The sequence below is a fragment of the Apiospora aurea genome (genome assembly GCF_038362705.1).
Source record: "Apiospora aurea strain CBS 24483 chromosome Unknown utg000008l_segment0_segment0, whole genome shotgun sequence".
NCBI lineage: Eukaryota > Fungi > Ascomycota > Sordariomycetes > Amphisphaeriales > Apiosporaceae > Apiospora > Apiospora aurea.
The window spans coordinates 4906601-4925604 of NW_027117395.1; the positions used below are offsets into that span (position 1 = coordinate 4906601).

The 19004-nt window shown below is 54.1% G+C and overlaps 6 protein-coding genes across 6 annotated transcripts; 3 read left to right on the plus strand and 3 right to left on the minus strand.

Annotated features, from left to right (window-relative positions):
• Positions 1-1219: 1219 nt before the first annotated feature.
• On the minus strand, positions 1220-2925 carry PG986_012973 (uncharacterized protein; the record flags this gene model as incomplete). Its single annotated transcript, XM_066849195.1, has 2 exons — positions 1220-1686; positions 1827-2925. 2 exons carry the CDS (start codon positions 2923-2925, stop codon positions 1220-1222), a joined length of 1566 nt encoding a protein of 521 aa, XP_066695891.1.
• Positions 2926-6475: 3550 nt separating this feature from the next.
• PG986_012974 (uncharacterized protein) lies at positions 6476-8610 on the plus strand (the record flags this gene model as incomplete). Its single annotated transcript, XM_066849196.1, has 4 exons — positions 6476-6748; positions 6813-7026; positions 7636-7955; positions 8002-8610. The coding sequence occupies 4 exons, from the start codon at positions 6476-6478 to the stop codon at positions 8608-8610; spliced, it is 1416 nt and encodes a 471-aa protein (XP_066695892.1).
• A 45-nt stretch (positions 8611-8655) lies between these two features.
• On the plus strand, positions 8656-9041 carry PG986_012975 (uncharacterized protein; the record flags this gene model as incomplete). Its single annotated transcript, XM_066849197.1, has 2 exons — positions 8656-8832; positions 8898-9041. The coding sequence occupies 2 exons, from the start codon at positions 8656-8658 to the stop codon at positions 9039-9041; spliced, it is 321 nt and encodes a 106-aa protein (XP_066695893.1).
• Positions 9042-9644: 603 nt separating this feature from the next.
• On the minus strand, positions 9645-11667 carry PG986_012976 (general substrate transporter; the record flags this gene model as incomplete). The annotated part of the gene is made up of 6 exons (XM_066849198.1): positions 9645-9854; positions 9932-10339; positions 10430-11019; positions 11081-11184; positions 11261-11407; positions 11486-11667. 6 exons carry the CDS (start codon positions 11665-11667, stop codon positions 9645-9647), a joined length of 1641 nt encoding a protein of 546 aa, XP_066695894.1.
• Positions 11668-15294: 3627 nt separating this feature from the next.
• On the minus strand, positions 15295-16355 carry PG986_012977 (uncharacterized protein; the record flags this gene model as incomplete). Its single annotated transcript, XM_066849199.1, has 2 exons — positions 15295-15618; positions 15669-16355. 2 exons carry the CDS (start codon positions 16353-16355, stop codon positions 15295-15297), a joined length of 1011 nt encoding a protein of 336 aa, XP_066695895.1.
• A 1046-nt stretch (positions 16356-17401) lies between these two features.
• PG986_012978 (uncharacterized protein) lies at positions 17402-18210 on the plus strand (the record flags this gene model as incomplete). Its single annotated transcript, XM_066849200.1, has 3 exons — positions 17402-17498; positions 17675-17880; positions 18052-18210. The coding sequence occupies 3 exons, from the start codon at positions 17402-17404 to the stop codon at positions 18208-18210; spliced, it is 462 nt and encodes a 153-aa protein (XP_066695896.1).
• Positions 18211-19004: the final 794 nt, after the last annotated feature.

The window sequence follows — 19004 nt, forward strand, 5'->3', positions numbered from 1 at the left end:
TGTCAACAGCCTGCATAGAGTTCCGGAACAGTACTAGAATTGCAGATCGATCCGAGTTGAGAAACAGCGGATTGGGAACCTGGTCAGTAATTCGCGTCCGAATTGTCTGCTTTCTCGGTGAGGATGAATGGCTGTCGTGGCAGTGGTACGACTGCAAAACTCGTTGAGCGGTCGTCGCGCCCCCCTACTGCATGTGATTGACAGGCACGAAACAACCAGAGTGCGGAATCACACCCACACCCGCGGAAGCACGTCCGAATGCGGGCAAGGGAGACTGGGGGGCAAAGACGCCAATTGGGCATGGCTGGGTCTTGGAATTATCGGGCCGAGTCCGAGTGCAACCATCCTCCTCCTCCTCCTCCCATTGTCAACACCATCAAGGATACCCACCAACGACATTTGATATCCGGCAGGAGTTTGCGAGTGCCTCCTTGTGAAGATCCGAGCATGGTCCGTGGGCAAGCGGTGGGTGGATAGATGTTTCCTAAAACGCAATGCCCAGGCTCAAGACTAGACAGGCTCGGTGGCCCGCTGGATTACGTGTTTAGTGCAGATACTCAACTCGCAATGAAATCACCAGCAGTTGCCGTCACATTTGCATTGCATACCCGGCAGCCGGCAAGCGATGGCATTGGCCACTTGGTCCGGCAGTGACAAGGGAGGATCCCCGGGGTTGCTTTGGACTCGACAAACTATGGAGACTGGTTGCGATATCACGAACAAGCGTGCAGATAAGCTCATCAATTGCCGGACCAAAAGGAGTATGCACCTCGCGGCCCTTGGCCGAATACAGTGCTGACTAGAGACGGTGTTCGTCCACCCTTTGCCGAAAACGAGAGATCCGGTAAAGATCAGGCTATTTCGACGAGGATCAGCATTCTAGCATACGGCACAGCAATACTCTACAGCGCAGCAATGGCTCGAGTGGAGGCATAAGGTGGGGGGCAACTCGATAATACGGGGAGAGGGCACACTTTCCGACTGGCACGCTTGTAAGTCTGTGGAACCCGTTCGTTCGTCTTGAATGTCAAATGGTACGTGAGGTAATGCTGAGCATCGTGAAATCCCATGCCGGCTTCTGATCCCGGAAACACCCCCAACCCAAAAGAACCTCTTCTTCGCCCCCACGCGGATGAGGTTCCCGCAGTAAATGTCTACCCTAGCCGACCACCCCCAGTCCCCCGTCCCCGTCAGTCCTCGACCCTGGTGGCTGCTGCTGTCACCAGGGCTTCTGGGCATGGATCACATGATACGGCCAGTACCCGTGCACCCGCTTGCTCACCAGCTCCCGCTCGACGTCGGCCGCGAGCCGCCGGTTCTCCGCCTCGGACACGCCCGCGACCCGGAGTACCTTGTTGGTGACGCAGTTGACGACCTGCAGGATGTTGACGGCCTGGAACAGGCCGGCCCAGCGGTAGTGCCGGTTGGCCGCGCCCACGGGCCAGTCGCTGCAGGGGACGGGGATGATGTGCTCGCGGATGGACGACTCGACGAACCCGACGTCGGCGATCATGGTGCGGTACCGGTCCAGCGCCGTTACGTCGCGCCCGAGCCGCGTGAGCCCTTCGCCGAAGAGCTGGCAGTGCCGCTCCAGGGCCGAGCCTTGGCTCGTGCCGTCGTAGGAGTGGAAGGAGGCGCGGACGTCTTGGATCTCGATCCAGCCGCCCGGGGCGAGGTGTTTGTATACTGCGAGAGAGGGGTTGCCCGGTCAGTTTTGCGGCGTACTTCTGTCGTGGGAATCATCCCTCCTTCTTCCTGATTCTTCAAGTCACCCGGCAAGTAGAGAAGATAGGACAAGAAACAGGCAATCCAAAAAAAGAACATACTGTTCCGCAAAACCTTCATATGGTCCTTGATCGACATGTATAGCTCCCGGGCGTGGATGAAATCGAACCCCAACGGGACACTCCACTCGTCCTCCTCGGCGTCCTCCTTGATATACGACACGTTGGGCGGGAGCGGCCTGTGCGTGGGCTGGATCATGGTGAGGTCGGTGCCCAGGACCTGGGCCTGCGGGTGCTGCTGGGCGAACTCGTTGGCCCAGATGCCGGTGCCCGTGCCGAGGTCGAGCACAGTTCGAGGGGGTTCCTGGAGATGGAGGGGCGCGAGGTATAAGCGGCCCTCGGTCAGGGTCTTGTAGATCTCGTGCTGGAAGTCGAGCCGGTCCTGCTCCTGCGGGTCGTTGGGGAGGTAGTACCCGTCCTTCCGGTACGCCTGGAAGGTGCGGCCGTGCTCGTCGACGACGACCTCGTTGGGGAAGCTGGAGATGTCGAGGCGGACCGGTATCTGATGAGGTATTCCGCTACTATTTGTTGGTTGGTGGTGGTGGTGCTGCTGCTGCTGCTGATGTTGCCAATTAGAGCCTGTAGGTGTGACGCTGGCGACGTTTGCTGCGTGGTGCTGATGGTGCTGGGGTATCTGGGGTGCAGGAGGTGCCGGCGCAATGGGTCGGTAAGTGCTGGTGCTGGCGCCGCTGCCAAGAGGTAAGAGACCGGGCTGCTGGGTCCCAGTAGCAGCACTATTCCGATCTTGATGCGTGAGGGGGTCTACGGGATAGGCCAGATTGTAGTCGTTGTCAACCGGGAAGATCTGAGGCGGAGACGGGTAATATGATTCGGGTCCGGGAGGAGACTGCCATTGCGACTGATTTGATGTTGCGATGTCGAAGGAGATATCTGATGGCTGAGGACCGAACATGGCGTCGTCTGCCACGGGGCTGCTGCCGTCAGGGTAGGGCAGTATGAGCCGGCCGTTCATTGTCTGTGTCTGTTGACCGATCATTCCATTGGTGCCATATTCGAAGGGATATTCGGCGGGATAAGATGAGGATGTTAGTTGACGGTCATCACAATTGTCTGCTAAGAAGTTGGTGGCATTGGCATAATCATATTGCTGGCCTCTGTGCCGCGCTTGTTGTGGCCCCATGATGTAGTTGCGGGCTCAGCACGAAGAGTTTATGGGTGTAACACGCAAAAACAGGCTGAACGCTATGAAGGGAGGGATGGGTTGGGTGGGTTGGGCATGGAGAAGGAGCTCCAGCTCAAGCGGTCGCTGCGGGATACTGACGAAGGAGCAATCTATTAAAAGGCTTTGCCCCCAACTCACCGAATCCGCCCCCAAATCTGCCCATCCCTCTCTTCACTAAACCGCTTCGAGGTTGATGTAGATATGCAGCTCGCCCGTAAGGGCGTTGTCTGCCACGGTCCCCCAATCGACCCAATCGGAGACGTTGCAGTGAGGGGTCGGGAAGGGGTTGCAATATTGTGACTTTGACAGACCCCGGTTTTGTTGCCTGCCCGACCCCCAGCTTGCCCGTCCTTGTCACATCTAGGCGGACCAGGCGGCCAAAAGCAGAGCGCCCCTCGTTGGCCGCCGAATCGAGTCGACAGCATCTCGGCCCGAGACTTTCGTGGGCCAATCGCCGCGCACGGCAAACGCCCGCCGCTGCTGGGCGTTCACCGTTCTCGTTCTTCGTCACCCCCAGCCCAACCGAACCAGGCATGAACGCCCAGAGGGAAACGCGCACCCCCGCCCGGAGATGATTGCGGGTTCTGGGAAGGATTAGCAACCGCGCAATCATCAAAGGCCGTTCGAGATTGCCGCGGTTATGCCGCTGAAGAATGGTTGGTTATCTCCGCACTGAGTGATGGATGACCCAGCGTCTAAGGTTGCCTACCTACCTACTTGCCGGAAGGAGAAGCCAGCGTGCGCCACTCGTACTACCAACATTGATTGGCCTTTCACGTGTTGATACGTTTTTCGCTCTCTCGCCCAATTGTTTCATCCCGAGGCGTGATTGCTTGGCGGGGTCAACTGGTGATACACCATTGGTCGGATTACCACCTGGCAGTCGAATACTGCCTGGATCATTAGTGACTGCAAGGACTGATGATCATGCTCCGACTTTGAACCTGAAGAGGGGTATTTTTGGTGCGCGTCCCAGACAAGAATGTGCCGACGTCTTGACATAATGTATGCACGCATGCACGGAGAATCTCGTTTATGCAGCCTGTAAGGCAGGAAGGTGGTTCTGAATTTCTTCCTTCCCCGCCTCTGTGGAACAGGTGGTGGGATCTATTGTATCAATCAGCACAAGGAGGAAGATCGATCCTGCACCCGCGCTTCTTGCTTTTCTTCCGAAGCGGATAAAATGGAATAATAGCGGAGATGGTTCGAATAACCTGTCAATCTACATCAGACCAAAAATGGAAGCGAAGGCTTAGAGTCGGTTCTCGGTACCGAGAGCCTGATCTGCGAGGAGAGAGCGGCCCCATTGGGAAAAGAGATAAGTATGCAGTCAGCAAATTCCGCCCCCCACAGTCTCATGTATTTTTTGATGCCCCTTTTTGAACTGGAGGATTGTGACTGCGATTCTGGCCTGCAATCCTCCGACCCCCTTTTGGCATCTTGCTTTGGCCACCACAGCTCCAACGCAGCAAGCACAATGTATATGTCAAGTGGAGGCGACACGCCATTCCTGCTATTGCGGATAGAACTGGAAACCTCGTTGGGCTTCAGAATCATCTCCACGCATATTTTCCTTCTCCCCGTCATTCGGTTTTAGGAGAGCAGACATCGCATCCCAACCACGGGATCAGGTATCGGTATTGGCAATTAATGAATTTTGGTATGTGAACACACGAGGCTGGTTAACGTACGTGGAGTGACAGCATTATGGCAAGGTGCTCGCAAAACAGGTGATGTGTAGGTAGTCAAGGAGGTGAATTAAGTAGGTTGGTTTCACACAAAAAGGGGCGAACTTGGAAGACTGGCGAGGGTCGTTCCCGGCTGGTTGAGGACAAACATATGAATATATGCTGGGAGTGCTAGGAAAGAAAGAATTGCGGTATTAAGCTCACGTATCCCCTCACTGACTCCCCCTCTCATTGACTAATGGCTATTTTTAAATATTTTAATTAAAATATAAAGAAGAATTTTCGGTTTATTAGAATTTAACTATAATAAATAGTAAATACAAAGATTTTATATTTTTTACAGTTTTATTTAATAAAATAAATTAAGGTATTTAAAATATTATTATTACGAATATAAAATAAAGTTTATATATAAATCACGTGATTATTTTATTATCTATTATATTTAAGCTTAATAAAGTATTTTATTTTAGAAATAAAAAATAAATAAAATAAAACCATTTTTTAATTAAAGAAAATAAACTTTCTCTAGTTTCTCCACATAGAAAATAATTTGAAATTTTAAAATAAATTAATAATTAAATAGACAAATTACTTATAAGCTTCGTTTCTTTAATTTACCTCTTAAATAATATCTTATAACCGTAAAATGTTTTAAACTTAAATGATAATATTTATTTAAAGTTTTATCCTAATTTTTACATTTCTTAGTAATTTATATATAAAATTTCGAATTCACCTTTTAAGCGTTATATTAATAGCGTTAAATTTATATATTTTTAAATTCAAGTTATATTAACTTTAAAATATCTTTTATTTTAAAATATAAAGATCTAATTAATTTTACCTATTTTATTTAATTTTATAGAACCTTTTGAATATTTTGAAGTTTTTACGATTTTGGTGGGGAAAAGGGGGTCAGCGAGACGGGTGGTGAGCTTAAGGGGATAAATAAAAGAAACTTGGTATTACTACCAGGAGTGAGTGGACTGAGCGCAAAGAAAAAGGGAAACGGTAGGACCAAAAAAAAGAGAAAAAAGAAAAAGGACAAAAAAGAAAAAAAGGGCGATGCTCCTTACGGGGCTTGAACTGGAAAACTGGCAAAAAAGAGTGGAAGGGAGTGGAGCAACGGACTCAACACTCCATGAGATTTATACATTTTGCCGTTGAGTAACTCAACGCGTATCTCCGCTGCTTCCTTGGGGGATCTGGGTGTAAATCGGCTTAAGTACCTACTCTGTTTTCTAATCTCGAGGCCTGCTTATGGGCTGTGCTCCTCGGTCACGGAAGGCTTTCTTGTCTCGGTTCCGGGCTCTGTTGGAACCTTATAGTCAAGCTCCCTTGTGGCCCACCATGAGGGCGATTTTAGGGGGGGAGAATTGATGCGTATATTTGTTATAGACTTCGTCATCTGGACCAGTAGGGTCATCAAGATAGGCGGTCTAGCTCGAGAATCGGTTGATATCACGGCAGGAAAATCACTTATACAGCAGTAGCTGTTACTCAGGGGCTACATATTGTCTTATCCGGAAGAGTATCTCGATACGACGAACCTGCGTAGCGTGGGCCAAATGATGACTCAAATGCGAGTCGGTTTTATGACACCCACACTGCCTAGCCTAGAGACCTGATAAGTTGACCGCTACCCCCAGCTGAGCAACGGCACCAGCTAATGGAGCCTATATAACTAGCAAGATTTTCGAGCTGGGCTTCAGACTCGTTGAATATTTTAGATCAAGTCCACCAGGAACCAAGTCGCCCCTTTACTATCAGATCTACACACTCATATGCTGCCAGAATCTTCTCGCTACAAGAGCATAATGAAAGTGACCGACCAGGCTCCCGAGGCCCAACAACCCGGCCAGCTAGTGCCGTGGAGGACAGTTTCCCACCAACCGAGTTCCGCCTTGATGAACCTGCCACTCGACGTCGTCAAGACAATTCAGCATCACTTGCCAGCAGAGACGGCAGCCTACATAGGGTTGACTTGCCGACGTGGATCCTGCAGTCTGGACAGTTCGGGCTTTGGTCCGCCTGCCCGAGCTGCGGCTGGTGCGGGAGCACCGGCCGCTTGGGCGATCCGATACCACCGGGTACTGCGACACGTGCCTAACCGACTACAGATTCGAACTGGGCCGCTGATCCTTCCCGCGGCAGGGGGCGTGGGACATCTGGGTCACCACGAACTACCAGCTGGGGACGTGTCGGAGGCCGGACGAGTGGATGTGGCGATGCTTCGTTGGCAGCGGCAGCGGCGGCGACGACAACCGCTCGGGAGCCGGGGACGCGGCTAACTGCACCACCACGCGCCAGCAGTATTTACATGGCGATCACCCGCCCGGCGCGGTGATCGGGCGTTGGGACCCGGCACGTGCGTACGAGCAAAATAGCTGGAACTACCCGCAGAGGGAATCCTGATAACTTCAATGGTCACTTGGATGATTAAAGGGCGTACCAGAACGTGCTGCTTGGAAACGAAAGAGGAAACCCTCCGGCAAAACGGAATCATTGACCCTTGCAGCCTTCAGGGATGATACCGTGGATGATGGGTTGGTTTCAGCGCCTTGGCGCGACGCAGAATGTACCGTGTCTCATCGCGAACACTATTCCGTAACAGTATAATCAGAAGTAATAAATGCATATACTGAATGCGTATACTAAATACATGACATTCAAACTCCAAACCCCTCTTCTTTCCTCTCTCTCATTGTGCCCCTGTTTTGACAGATCCGTCCTCTGCCCAGCAGCGACGACAACATAAACGACTGCAACCACCTTCCACAAACATGGACTTGTTCACCCTTCCCGCCGAGCTCTTACATCTCATGTTCTAGTATGTCATCATATCCCGGAGTTTTAAACGGGCCATGCGCTTGCGACTGGTGAGCCGTAAGCACCCACTCACTACAAAATGTGTCGACAGTTGGCCCTGCAGATTGCGTCGCTGCCGTCTCAACCCCTTGATTAATCGAATTTGAAGGTCAATTCAAGACTTGCATTGACGAAACTGTCTTCAACCCGCGAATCCTGCGTCGTTCCGTTGTTGATCAGGTCATTGATGATGGCGACCTGACCAGCCTCCTCGAGCAAGTCTCGCTCGGGCCTGGTGGCGATGGCGAGTCCGAGGATGGACATTTCCGAAACGAATGGAGCCGCCGAACTCTCCCGTTCTTCGTCGTCCATGCGCTGCGAGAGCAATCTCCTCACTCAACCCTAGGCCGTGTTTATCGCGCAGCCCAGGCCGTCAGTAGAATCGGACGCGGCGGCGGCAGCGTCACGAGCGATGACGAGGATGAGGCCGTGAAGAAATTGTCTCCGAGCCCTCCTTCCTCTGGCGGCGGCGCAGAGGACCGCGCAAGGTGATGGGGGAGGGCTGTTCTCGGGACGCGAGGATGACGAGGGCGCCACCGCGGACGCGGGCGCGGGCCTGCGCGCCGACGTCGCGATCGCCGTGGCCTGGCTCGGCAAGACGGCCTATGTGCAGCGGCTCGTCGCGGAGGAGGGCCTGCGGTTCCCCCACCCGCTAAACGAGTTCGGCCCCAACGGGGGCACGGACAGGGGCACGGGCAGCGTGTTCCCGCACCCGCTGCGGGTGGCCGCGACCCAAGGCAGCATCCAGATGACCGAGCTCGTCCTGAGCACCCTGAACGAGGCGCCGTCATCTCTCCCTCCCGGCAACGGCGAAGAGCCAGAGTCGAGGACGCGCGACGAGTACCGCGACCACGCCTACGGCCACGTCGTCCTCGGCACCACCCCGCAGCACCGCCGCCGCGCCGTCCTGGAGTGGGCCCTCGCCCTGGGCGACGACGACGACGACCTGTTTCGACACCTGCTCGACAAGGCCAAGAGGAGCCGGGCCGAGACCGATGAGGGCGGCGGCGGCGGCGGCGGCGGCGGTAAGGAGTTCAGGCTGGTCGATCATCCCGAGTCCGGGGGGCACCGCGGGCTGTACTGAAACCTGCTCGCCGCCATCCGCGGCCGGCACGAGGCCATCGTCCGTATGCTGCTGGATAACGACACCGGCGGCGGCGGCATGGACGTCAACTTTGTCGACCCGGCCGTGCCTGCGACCCAAGCCTGCACGCCGCTCCTGGAAGCCGTGCGCGCGGGCCGGATCGACGTCGTCCGGCCGCTGCTCGACCACGGCGCCGACCCGAACAGCGCGGGAGCGGGGGACGTAGATATGAGAGGGTGGGGGGGGATCCGTCGCTATTGCCGATCGCGGCAGCGGTCGCATTGCAGAGGTCGGACCTCTTCCGCCTCATGCGCGAGCGCGGGGCGCGGCTGGATACGCCTCGGACCGGCGGGGCGGCTATGGAGGCGGCTAAGAAGGACGGGCTGTCCTCCATGGTGGATCTGCTGATGGGCGAGGGCGTGAGCGTGTAGATCGAGGTAGACGTAGGTCGCGATGTGATCAACAAAGTTGATCAGGGAGACTAAATTGGGTAAGACTTAAGCAGGAGGCAGGGCTGCAATGCAGTGAAACGAAAAAAAAAAGAATTAAAAGAAAAAGAAAAAAAGGAAATCATATTCTAAGATGTGGAGAAAGGGGGATGGGCTACTATTAAAGGGGTAGCACGAATTTAACCAGGTAGACTGATCCAGCCCACCTACTCTTACTGGGATTCCAGATGAGAGAAATCTAAGCAAACAAAACATGACAAAGTCGACATGGTCAAGAGAAGCATGGACTATGATAAGATGACAGAGGGGTATGTTCAATTCTAATCAATGCTTGAAGGTGGTACACACAGGAGGACCAACACCCAAGGTGGACAAAGAAGCAAATATGAATAGCGCTTATTATTTAGATAACAGCTAAAATAATAAAATGTCCACCTCTCGATCCATCAGATACATAGCCTTCGTATTATCATCTTAGTTCGGTACCGCCTGTTTCGGCTGTTTTATTCATTTTCGTTGGAGTTCGTATGGAGGGTCGTGTAGCGTAACGAGGGGCGTGGGATGATGGGGTATCATTCGTGTTTCTCAAATAGCCGACTTGGGCGAGTGCATGTCCTTCTCCAAGATCTCCTCCTCGTGGACTTGGGTGTGGATGTCCTTCTCGACCTGGTGGAGGTTGACGTCGGCGACGACAGCATCGGTACCGTCGAAGATCTTGGCGATCTCCTCGAGGGTCGGGCCCTTGGTCTCGACGTAGAAGAAGTAGACAAAGACGAATTCGACAAAGTCCCAGAGCTGTTGGATAGGGTGGTAGTCAGTAAAGGGGTTTCATGTATGAAGTAAACACTAGGAGGATGCGAGACTTGACGCACAGTATAGAACAGCATGAAGTTCCAGTGGTTGGGCAGCCTGTTCCACGCCAACAGGTTGGTCTGGTTGCCGATGGCGAGAACGGCCTGGACAACAATGTTCATGATCGTCATGCCCTTGGCGCGGAGCTTGAATGGAAGGATCTCGAGGGCGTAGGCGATGAGCAGACCAGAGAAACCAATATCGTAGAAGATGCCGAAGAACCAGACGAAGGGGATCTGGGCGTACCCGGCCGACATGTTGGACTCACCCGAGTTCTCATAGATGGCACCGATGATGGTCCAAACCAGGAACGACGCGCACATGCCACCGGCCGAGAGCAGGAAGAGGGGTCGGCGGCCAAAGTAGTCGACTGTCATGGCGGCCCCGATGGTAACGATCAGGTCGAGGATGGTCTTGCCAGTGGAAAGCTACAACAATCCGTCAGCAGCTACGCTTAGTAGAGTGATCCAAGAATGATGGAAGAAGAGAAAGACGAGGCACATGGGAGGTCAGCTTACACCGAGCTGCTGGTTGACTCCAGTGATACCAGCACCCTTGTAGACGGCATTGATGTAGTTGGAGAACAGAGCATTACCGCTGTACTGGGAGATGATACCGAGAGAGATGAGGATTGCCAGTCTCCAGCGGTTGCCCTTGGTCTTCAGGAAGTCAGCATAGCCGACGTTGCGGTTGGCCTCCTTCTCCAGGCGCATGGTCTCGCGAATCTCTTGGAACTCGAATTGGACGGTCGCGTTGTTCACATCGCCACCGGAATGGTATTTGGCCAGCATGTGCAGAGCCTCGTCACTGCGGTCCTTGTGCAGGAGGAATCGAGGAGACTCGGGGATCCACCAGATGAAGGCCAGCTGGACCACGGAGGGCACGACTTGGATGAAGGTGATGGATCGCCAAGACCAATCATTGTTAATAGTGGCAGTGCCCCAGCCGATGCAGGACACGATCAAAGAGCCAGCGTTCCAGAGGCAGTTGTAGACGGCGGTCAAAGGACCACGGTGCTGGGGGTGGCAAATCTCGGTAAGCAACAGAGGTGAGGCCATCTGCGCAAAGCTGTTTCCGAACCCGAGGAGAAATCGGCCGGCAATGAACACTGAGAACACTCAAGTCAGTCATATTGTAAGACATTATGTTTAGTGACGTGTTTGACTCACTGCCGTAGCCATTGGCAAAGGCCGACAGGCAACCACCAAGGACCATGAAGACGCATCCAATGGCAATGGCAAGTCTTCGGCCATAGTTGTCAGCGACATAGGGGCTGTTTGGGTCAGCTTCAGTAACCTCTGAGGGAGAAGAAGGGAGCCGGCAATATGTCTTGCTGTAGGTATACTCACGTGATGAAGAAGCTGACAATACTTCCAATGTTCATCATGTTGACGAGGAGACCCAACCAGCTTTCGGAATTCTGGTCGGCCTCCTCGTCAACCTCTGGTAGGTACTTCTTCCATAGTGGGATCTGTTGGGATACGTTGATGAGAGAGCTGTCGGGTGGCGGCGAGGTGTTAGTGTACTGTGGATGCGTTGAGGCTGAGGAGGAGATCCGGCGAGCATGCACTTACCCATCGTAACCGGTAGTGGCCGAGGCGAGCATGAGGACGAAGCAGCATGCGTAGAGCTTCCGCAGATGAGGTTCCTTCATCCAGTGCACTCTCTCGAACTCTGGGGCTTCCTCTTGGGCAACGACCAGCTTCTGGCTGGCTTGGCCCTTGGCCCCCACGTGGGGAGTCGCGATTGCAACCATTTTGGCTGGCGATGAACCCGACGGGCTGGATGACCTTTGGGATAGTTTCAGAAGGCGTTCAGGTCAGGGGCGGACACACGAGGCCACTCTATTGAGGCGTTGAGACTCGGATGGGGAATCCAAGAGAAAGGGTTCATGTGAATGCAGGGAAATGTTCGTCCATATATCCTGAGGTGCCCCGGGGAGACCCTGGGCCGGATTGGTTGCATTGGAGGCGGGGAGGGCAATCTGGAGTAGGCAGGGGTGTGCGGCGATATTGGGCAGGGGGCAGGCCGCAGCCGTGCAATGGCTGTCGAGCCGTGGGCCAACGAGCGAGCGAATTAGTCCCGGTTCCGAGTCTGGACCTCTGCGTGTCAAGGGGGCCTCAGCTTCGCCGAATGGGACGAGGGGATTAGCAAGAAGGAATTGGAGAGGGCCGCCGGCCAACCGAGGCGACACTGGGCTATGCTCTTTTCAGCGTACATGTATGTACTGCAGTGGAGGCACAGTCAGCTGCTGAAGGGTGGCAGAAGCGAAATGGGGATTAGTCTTCGTTCCCTCTCCCACCCTTCCCCAGACCTGCGCCCCTTGCCCATGGGGATGGAAGTCGGACCGTCTAGGCCGCCTACCGCGTGGAATGAAAGCCCCAGCTTAGCTAAGGCAGCTGAGCTGAAAAGAGAGATGCACCCAGATTCCCGTAATGATCAATATGACGAAAGAAAGGTGGCATGACGGTGTAATCAGCGTCCTGACGCAGGCGCGTGGTTAGACACATCTCGAAGATGCAAGCCACAATCTAACTGACTCGGGCAACCGGACCAATGACCATGGACGTGAGACTTCGGATCGCCTCAAGTTCGCGGTGGGTTTCGACAATGACCGCCACCCGGTAGTTTACCAAGTTAGCCTTAAGGTAACAACAGACAGGTAGACTTCACCTGGAGCCAGAAGTCACCCCGAAAGTGCACTGACCGTACCTAACCATCCCGTGAATTTACCCATCAACACCAACTCAATTGCCCGGCCGCCAAAGGCACTTGACCACGACCAAGATGGGCAGCAAACGGGAATCGTTTCCTGGCAGGCCGACAATGGGCACGTGTGTGAGCGCAGCGACGATCAACGGGAAGCAATGGCACCATTCTCGACTCATGAAGGACGGATGGCCAAGCTAGTTGAGAATTCGAGTGAGCAGGTCAGACAGCAGGTATGCAGGCCAGGACACCCATGCCGGCGCAGGGTGTTGTGTTGGGGGGCCTCGAGCGACAAGGTGGCAGGATAGGCCCGGTTAAATTGGCCGGTAAATTCGGGTAGAATGGAAATGCGCCAATGACAGGCGGCCGGTTCAAGTGGATGCGAGATTTGCCAGGGGCACGGGAACTACAGTAGCCTGGTGATTCTGCCCAGGCCCTTCACCGTCGCAGCGCCTGTTTTATTTGGGAATCGTTGCCCGCGATGAGACAGGCACTAACCTTAGCGACGGCTGAATTGGACAGAGCGACCAAAGCCTGGGGACTTGGGTGGAAGGTGGCAGGGAAGGAACCGAAGTAAGGAGAAACAGTGGAGATCTTGAATGGATTGAAGACCATACCTATAGAGCCTAGAAGGCTAGAACCTAGAACCTAGAACCCAGTGCCTAGAACCCAGTGCCTAGAAGCCGCCTGGGGAGACATGGTCTTTCCAGAAACGTGGAGAGAGTGGGGCCTGCGAAAAGTTGTGTCTTTGCATGTACTTCTGTACCTTCGGGCATGCAAGACACCAAACACGCTGACATGAACTGTAACAACTCACGACTCATCAATCTGAACACGAGCAATCGTCTGACACGCAACAGAAAGCTGAACTGATCGGATCAATCACTATCGAAGCCCTACCTAGCATTAGAATTCATGATGAGGCTTTTTCTTTCTCGGCAAGCGGCTAAGTGGAAAGCATCCAGATACATCTCCAAGCGAAAGGTCTGGTTGAGGTTGGGTTAGGTAGGCCCGATCCGATGTTGCTCAGCTTTGGGCAGACAACATCAATTGAAAGCACAGCCGTCCGTCCCTGCAACCCCTGCCACCTCTGCCACCTCTGCGCGCTGTACCACCACCACTTCTGCAAGCCACGTCGGGTACAGTTCATCGGCCCAAAAGCTTGTCGTCGTTACCCAGAAAGAGCCAGCCTATCGCCAGAGATGGTTGGTACGCGCACGCACACCTGAAGTTGCCCGTCACACACTCGCGCACCGCACAGCATCCTTCTCGCCTTGGGGAGATAGACCGCCCCATTGGTTTCAGCGCGGGCTAAGGGAGTTCAGAGAGAAACGGGACCAGTTGCCAAGTCCCTCCAAGACCACCGACCCGTCCTAACGACTTTTGCCGGAGCACAGGCCCGAAACTTGGAGGCAATCCTGCACCAGCGTACCAGCATTTCCTCCTGGTCCCATGGCCCGTATGGCATTTGGGAAATTCCATGTCAATCCCGCCGGGCTACGGCCTACTGGCTTGATTCCTTTAGCCTCAGCCACCACTGATCAACTGTCCAGACACTATCGGCTCTGCGGCCGCTGGTCCCCATGGTTTGTGCCTCATGGACCCAGAAGTATGTACAGCAAACAGCAACAGCAGCTACCCGTACCATCCTACTGGGTCCAGAACTCCTGGCGTATCCTGGTATTGGTAGCCATTGGGTCGCTTGGTGGCGCAATGGCCATGTTTGTAGAGTATAGGGCGCCTGTTCACCCAACTCGAACCAACAAGCGCCTGAGTGGTGACTCCATCACAGTAATCACATCATGGTATGCGGATGTCATCAACCGGCTGGTTCGATTCGGGAGCTACTGCCAGTACAAATTGTGCTCACGCGCTTTGCTGCCCAGCAGAGCGATCAGCTTGCCGTTTACGCGGCACAGCATTGCGCGGCTCCTCCACAGACCTCCCCCTACTATACATGGCGTTCAGGCCCTCAAGCGTCCCACTTGGCGGCAACAAGACCCTGTCCAAAGATCTACGCTGTATGTGTGGCATGTACAGGTATGGCGGTAGTCGGGAAGAGCTACTTGTCTCATGTCCTTCCATCCAGACGGGCCACCCGGGTATTTCCTCTGGCCGTACATCGTTAATTACCCGCACACCACCTGGTCCTGCAATACCATCTTGATTCGATCCGTAAATGAGAATTAGAGGAACCACTGCCACCATACACTTCCGGGCCGATATCGATGCACTCTGGCCACACCAGGATCGGCCTTCTCGCCAGTTGTGTGTCACCCTACCAAATACAGAACCCCTGCGGCCCTAGTCTCGCCAAAGACTCCTGCATCCCTAGATGCATAGCATGAGTTACATTCACGATGGTGCATATATTGTCTGCAGCTGGGGGTCTTATCTGTTTTATTTTGGGAAAGTAACCGAGTCACGACATCGGAGAGAGTATTCTTGCTTAGCCATCAAACAAAGGTTCCCGGGCCGGTATTTCCTCGAGCTGCCTCTTTCTGCCTCCGTTTGAGCATCCTCCGACTATCTGTCTCCATCGAAAGACGATCCATTGTAAGCAAATTGTTCCTCTTCCCACAATGGGCTTGTTTTCTAACCAATGAACCAGCATGGACGGCGGGAAAATCGGCAATTGAAGCAGTCCCCGCAGCTGATTTGCTTCGCGCCGCTGCTAAGGGGCTGTCCAAAGGTGATTTTCGACCACGTCCTGAACCACCTGATGCAGCCTTGCACGATGCTGGAGGACGCTCTCCTTTCTCTCATTTGACAAGTCTTCGTCGTACTTGCGGCCCAGATTGTCCGTGATCATGTGCAGGTAGCCGTACCGGACGCCGCTACGAACGGCAGCCTGGGCCATCATGCCGATCTCGGGGTCCACGAAGTCGACCTCGCCGACCAGCTGGGCGTGCCAGCTCTTGGTTTCATGCAATACGCTCCCCAGGGTGACGTGCGTTCCCACAATGACGGCGCCGTTCCCGCGGCGCTTGACGGACTCCTTCAGCGCGTTCTCCCACTGTACCACTCGCCCGTGCACCAGCGACCTACCCCCGTCGCCAGCCACATGTTGGGCGCCACCTTGGGCTGCAGTGCTCCTAGCTTTCCCAAGTACAACACCTCATTTATACCGAACCGCGACGCCAGTGTGTGCACTACCTCGCCCGATATATCACCCCAGAACGCCGGACGGAACCCCAGAAAGGCCACGCGCCGCTCCCCAAACGACTTGACTATCCACTGCCACGGGCCGTCTCCACTCCACTCGGTGTCTGAGCCCGTCAATTGTGGGAGGTGCCAGACCAGCCCGAGGATCACCGTGTCCACACCCTCACCAGGGAATCCGCCGAGGTTGGTGGACTGCAACGCCATCTGTGTGTCTGAGCATGATGCCGGCTCAAAGAAAACCCGAGAAGGCGGCGTCAGTTCATGGTCGCCGACCTCGGCCTGTCTCTCTCTGATCTTCAGGTAGTTGGCAATTATCTCGGCATAGTGCTCCACGTGGTCATAGCCCGGGAAGCACTCGATGTAGAGCGTCTGGCCCTCGACCCGAGCTGTTGGCCGCTCCCAGTTAAACGGCTTGTCCCTCTTTTCCCCTTCGAAAGCAATCGAGCCCGAGCCCGGCGACGACGCTTCGTGGCGGGCATAGCGGCCTCGCACGACTATTTCGTCGTATGCCCGCTCCAGGACCGCCTGGTGGACTTTGATCTCCAGGTACCGGGGAAGCGAGGCGCCCATCGTGTGATTCTCTACAGTCGCCTCGTTCCGAGGACGCATCCTCTTTCCCGGGACATAATGAGTTCTACCACGACAACACAACACTTAGCTAAGGGACGAAGATCGAAAGAGGCATACCGTGACGAAGAATTCTCACATAAGACTAGGGGAAGACTTACTGATCCAATTGGGTGTTTTTGGCGGTGAGAAGGTCCAATGATGAAGGGAAAAGCGTCCCTGGGCTGCCAGCTGCTGTCTGGATGCTGAAAGGTGAACCCATTATGAGAAACCGAGCCGAGAAATGAGAACTCTCGTGACTCGTGAATTATGCTTTCCTTTTGCCTGTTTAGTCCGAAGTTTGCATTTTCTAGCGAGGACAAATGGACGGTGCCTTTTCATCTCATCTCTCGAAGACGCTAGAGGGGCCGTCCTGGAACCAATGGAGCTCCCCTGCGGTCTTTCCCCTCCCGTTGTAGCCATTCACCATTCTTTCGCATGGGAGGAAGGATGAACACCCCTGACCCCGTGATGAGAGCCCACTCATCCCCGGTTGCAGCTGTCTATCTAAATACGGGGTTACAAATGGGGCGGTCTGCACAATATATGCAGGTTTGCGGTCAGCTCTGTTATGCGCTGGTAAGCTATGGTGCACAACCCGGCCCCTGACGCACGACGCATACCCAATAGCCACAGACTATGTATACGAAGCCCACCGTAAGTTCCCCACAGCGCCGAGGTCGATCGTGACCGCGCTGCATGAGCCAAGGAACCTAATTCCTTATCCGGTATTTGGGTAGCATTGACATGCATTGGCTGGGCAGGATTGCGCATCCTCCCAGAGGCAGTGGCAGCAGGCGCTTATTTCCCCTTAGGTTCAGCGACAGAGGGGATGGGATTTTCACATGGCCTTCTTCGCATCAAATTCCCCCAAAAACCAAATTCCGTCTCGTCCACAAGGCTGCCAAACACAAAACCGCCAATTACCCTCCAATACTCCCGCCCAACACTGCCTTTTTGTTCAGATATCAGTTCGAATACGGCTTTTTGTGGACTCCCGGCAGTGACCCATGGCGTGCAACGGCCTGCACCCCCGCGTGGGCATCTTCGCCATCATCACCGACGAGGAAGGACGCGTACTGGTAGGACGTCGGCTTAGCGCCCTGGGTAAAGGCAAGTAATCAAGCTTAAGATACCAAGAAGAATCCGATTCTCTTGTTTTCTCCCGTCTGCATGGTCTAGCCCGTTCTACGTTCCCAGCCAAAACTTATTTCCGGGCCTGGTTCATCGTCCCGTCCCGTTTTTAGGTTCGCCAACCTTACTAATTCCTTATTAATATCCAGGTCACTGGGGATTCCCAGGCGGGCACTTGGAGCAGGGCGAGGAGTTCGCCGCCTGCGTGGAGCGCGAGACGCTCGAGGAGACGGGCTTGCGGATTCGGGCCGGCAGGGTTATCGGCCTCACTAACGACAAATTTCCCGAACTGGGGAAGCACTACGTCACCGTCTTCATGAAATGCGAGCGGGTAGATGCTCAGCAGGAGCCCCAAGTGAGTTTGGCACTTTTTCTTTTTCCCTTTTCAGAATTTTTATCTGAGGATTTGCCATTACACATTCTTGTGGCCACGAGGTATGCCGTGGCTCAACCCCTCCCTCGTCGAAAAGCCTTTGCACGGCCAGTCGGCTAATCATTTGGGTTCTATTTCCCGCCTTTCATCTAGAGGCTAGAACCGAGCAAATGTGAGGGGTGGGCTTGGAAGAGCTGGCAGGAGATCAGCGCCATGGCCAATAGGGAGAGCGGCGCGCAGGAGTTGTTTTTGCCCGTAGAAAACCTGGTGCGGGAGAACCCGCTGCTGGCGGATGCGCTCCAATCGGAGTAAATGGGGGAGGTTTGCACATGACGCTTTGGCCCTAGCTTGTCGTGACTGGTTCCTCAATAGGAAGGATCTTTGTTTATTACAAGGGTGCTAACTTAGTCGGTAGCTGTATGTACTGATGAATGGGAGTTGTGGGATATGCCGCCTGCTTCGAGTATGGCTATCTATTCGGGGATAGCCTCTGGACCATCCGTTCGGTAGTTCCTCAGCCAGTGAATTTTACTCTGAGGCTACCTGGCTCATGAAAAGCCCATCCACTCCTTGGCGTTACATTACCGCCCCCCCTGGATTTCCTCGGCCGTGAGAAGAAGGGTCTTGGGCTTCAAGGCGGCTCTTGGATGTCCCCAGGCCTCCTTGTTAATTCTACAATACGACTGTTCGACTGTTATGTTACCGGATATATGCATACATCTCAGTTCGGGATACTTTCGATATCACAAGCCCGGGCTGGTACATAGTTTAATGGCTCTTTGGTACTGAATTCATTTGACACATCAGAGAAGCCGCAAGGAATTTGACCTAGAGATTAGTCAACTCGAATTCGCCATCCAGAACTTCAACACCGAGGCGGAATGTCATGTCTCACCTTCGCTCGGATTCTAAGGTCCCACAATGAAAATGATAGAAATAGAAACCCCTTTTCGATTCATAGCGCGGCAGCCCAGCAGCAACAATCAATACAGCCGTTTGTACCTTGGATGCACAACTTTGGAATGCACCGCTACAGACTCCAATTTATTTCAACGTCCGGAGGTTTCCAAGAAGCAAGGGATACAATCGCAACTGGGGACAGGAAG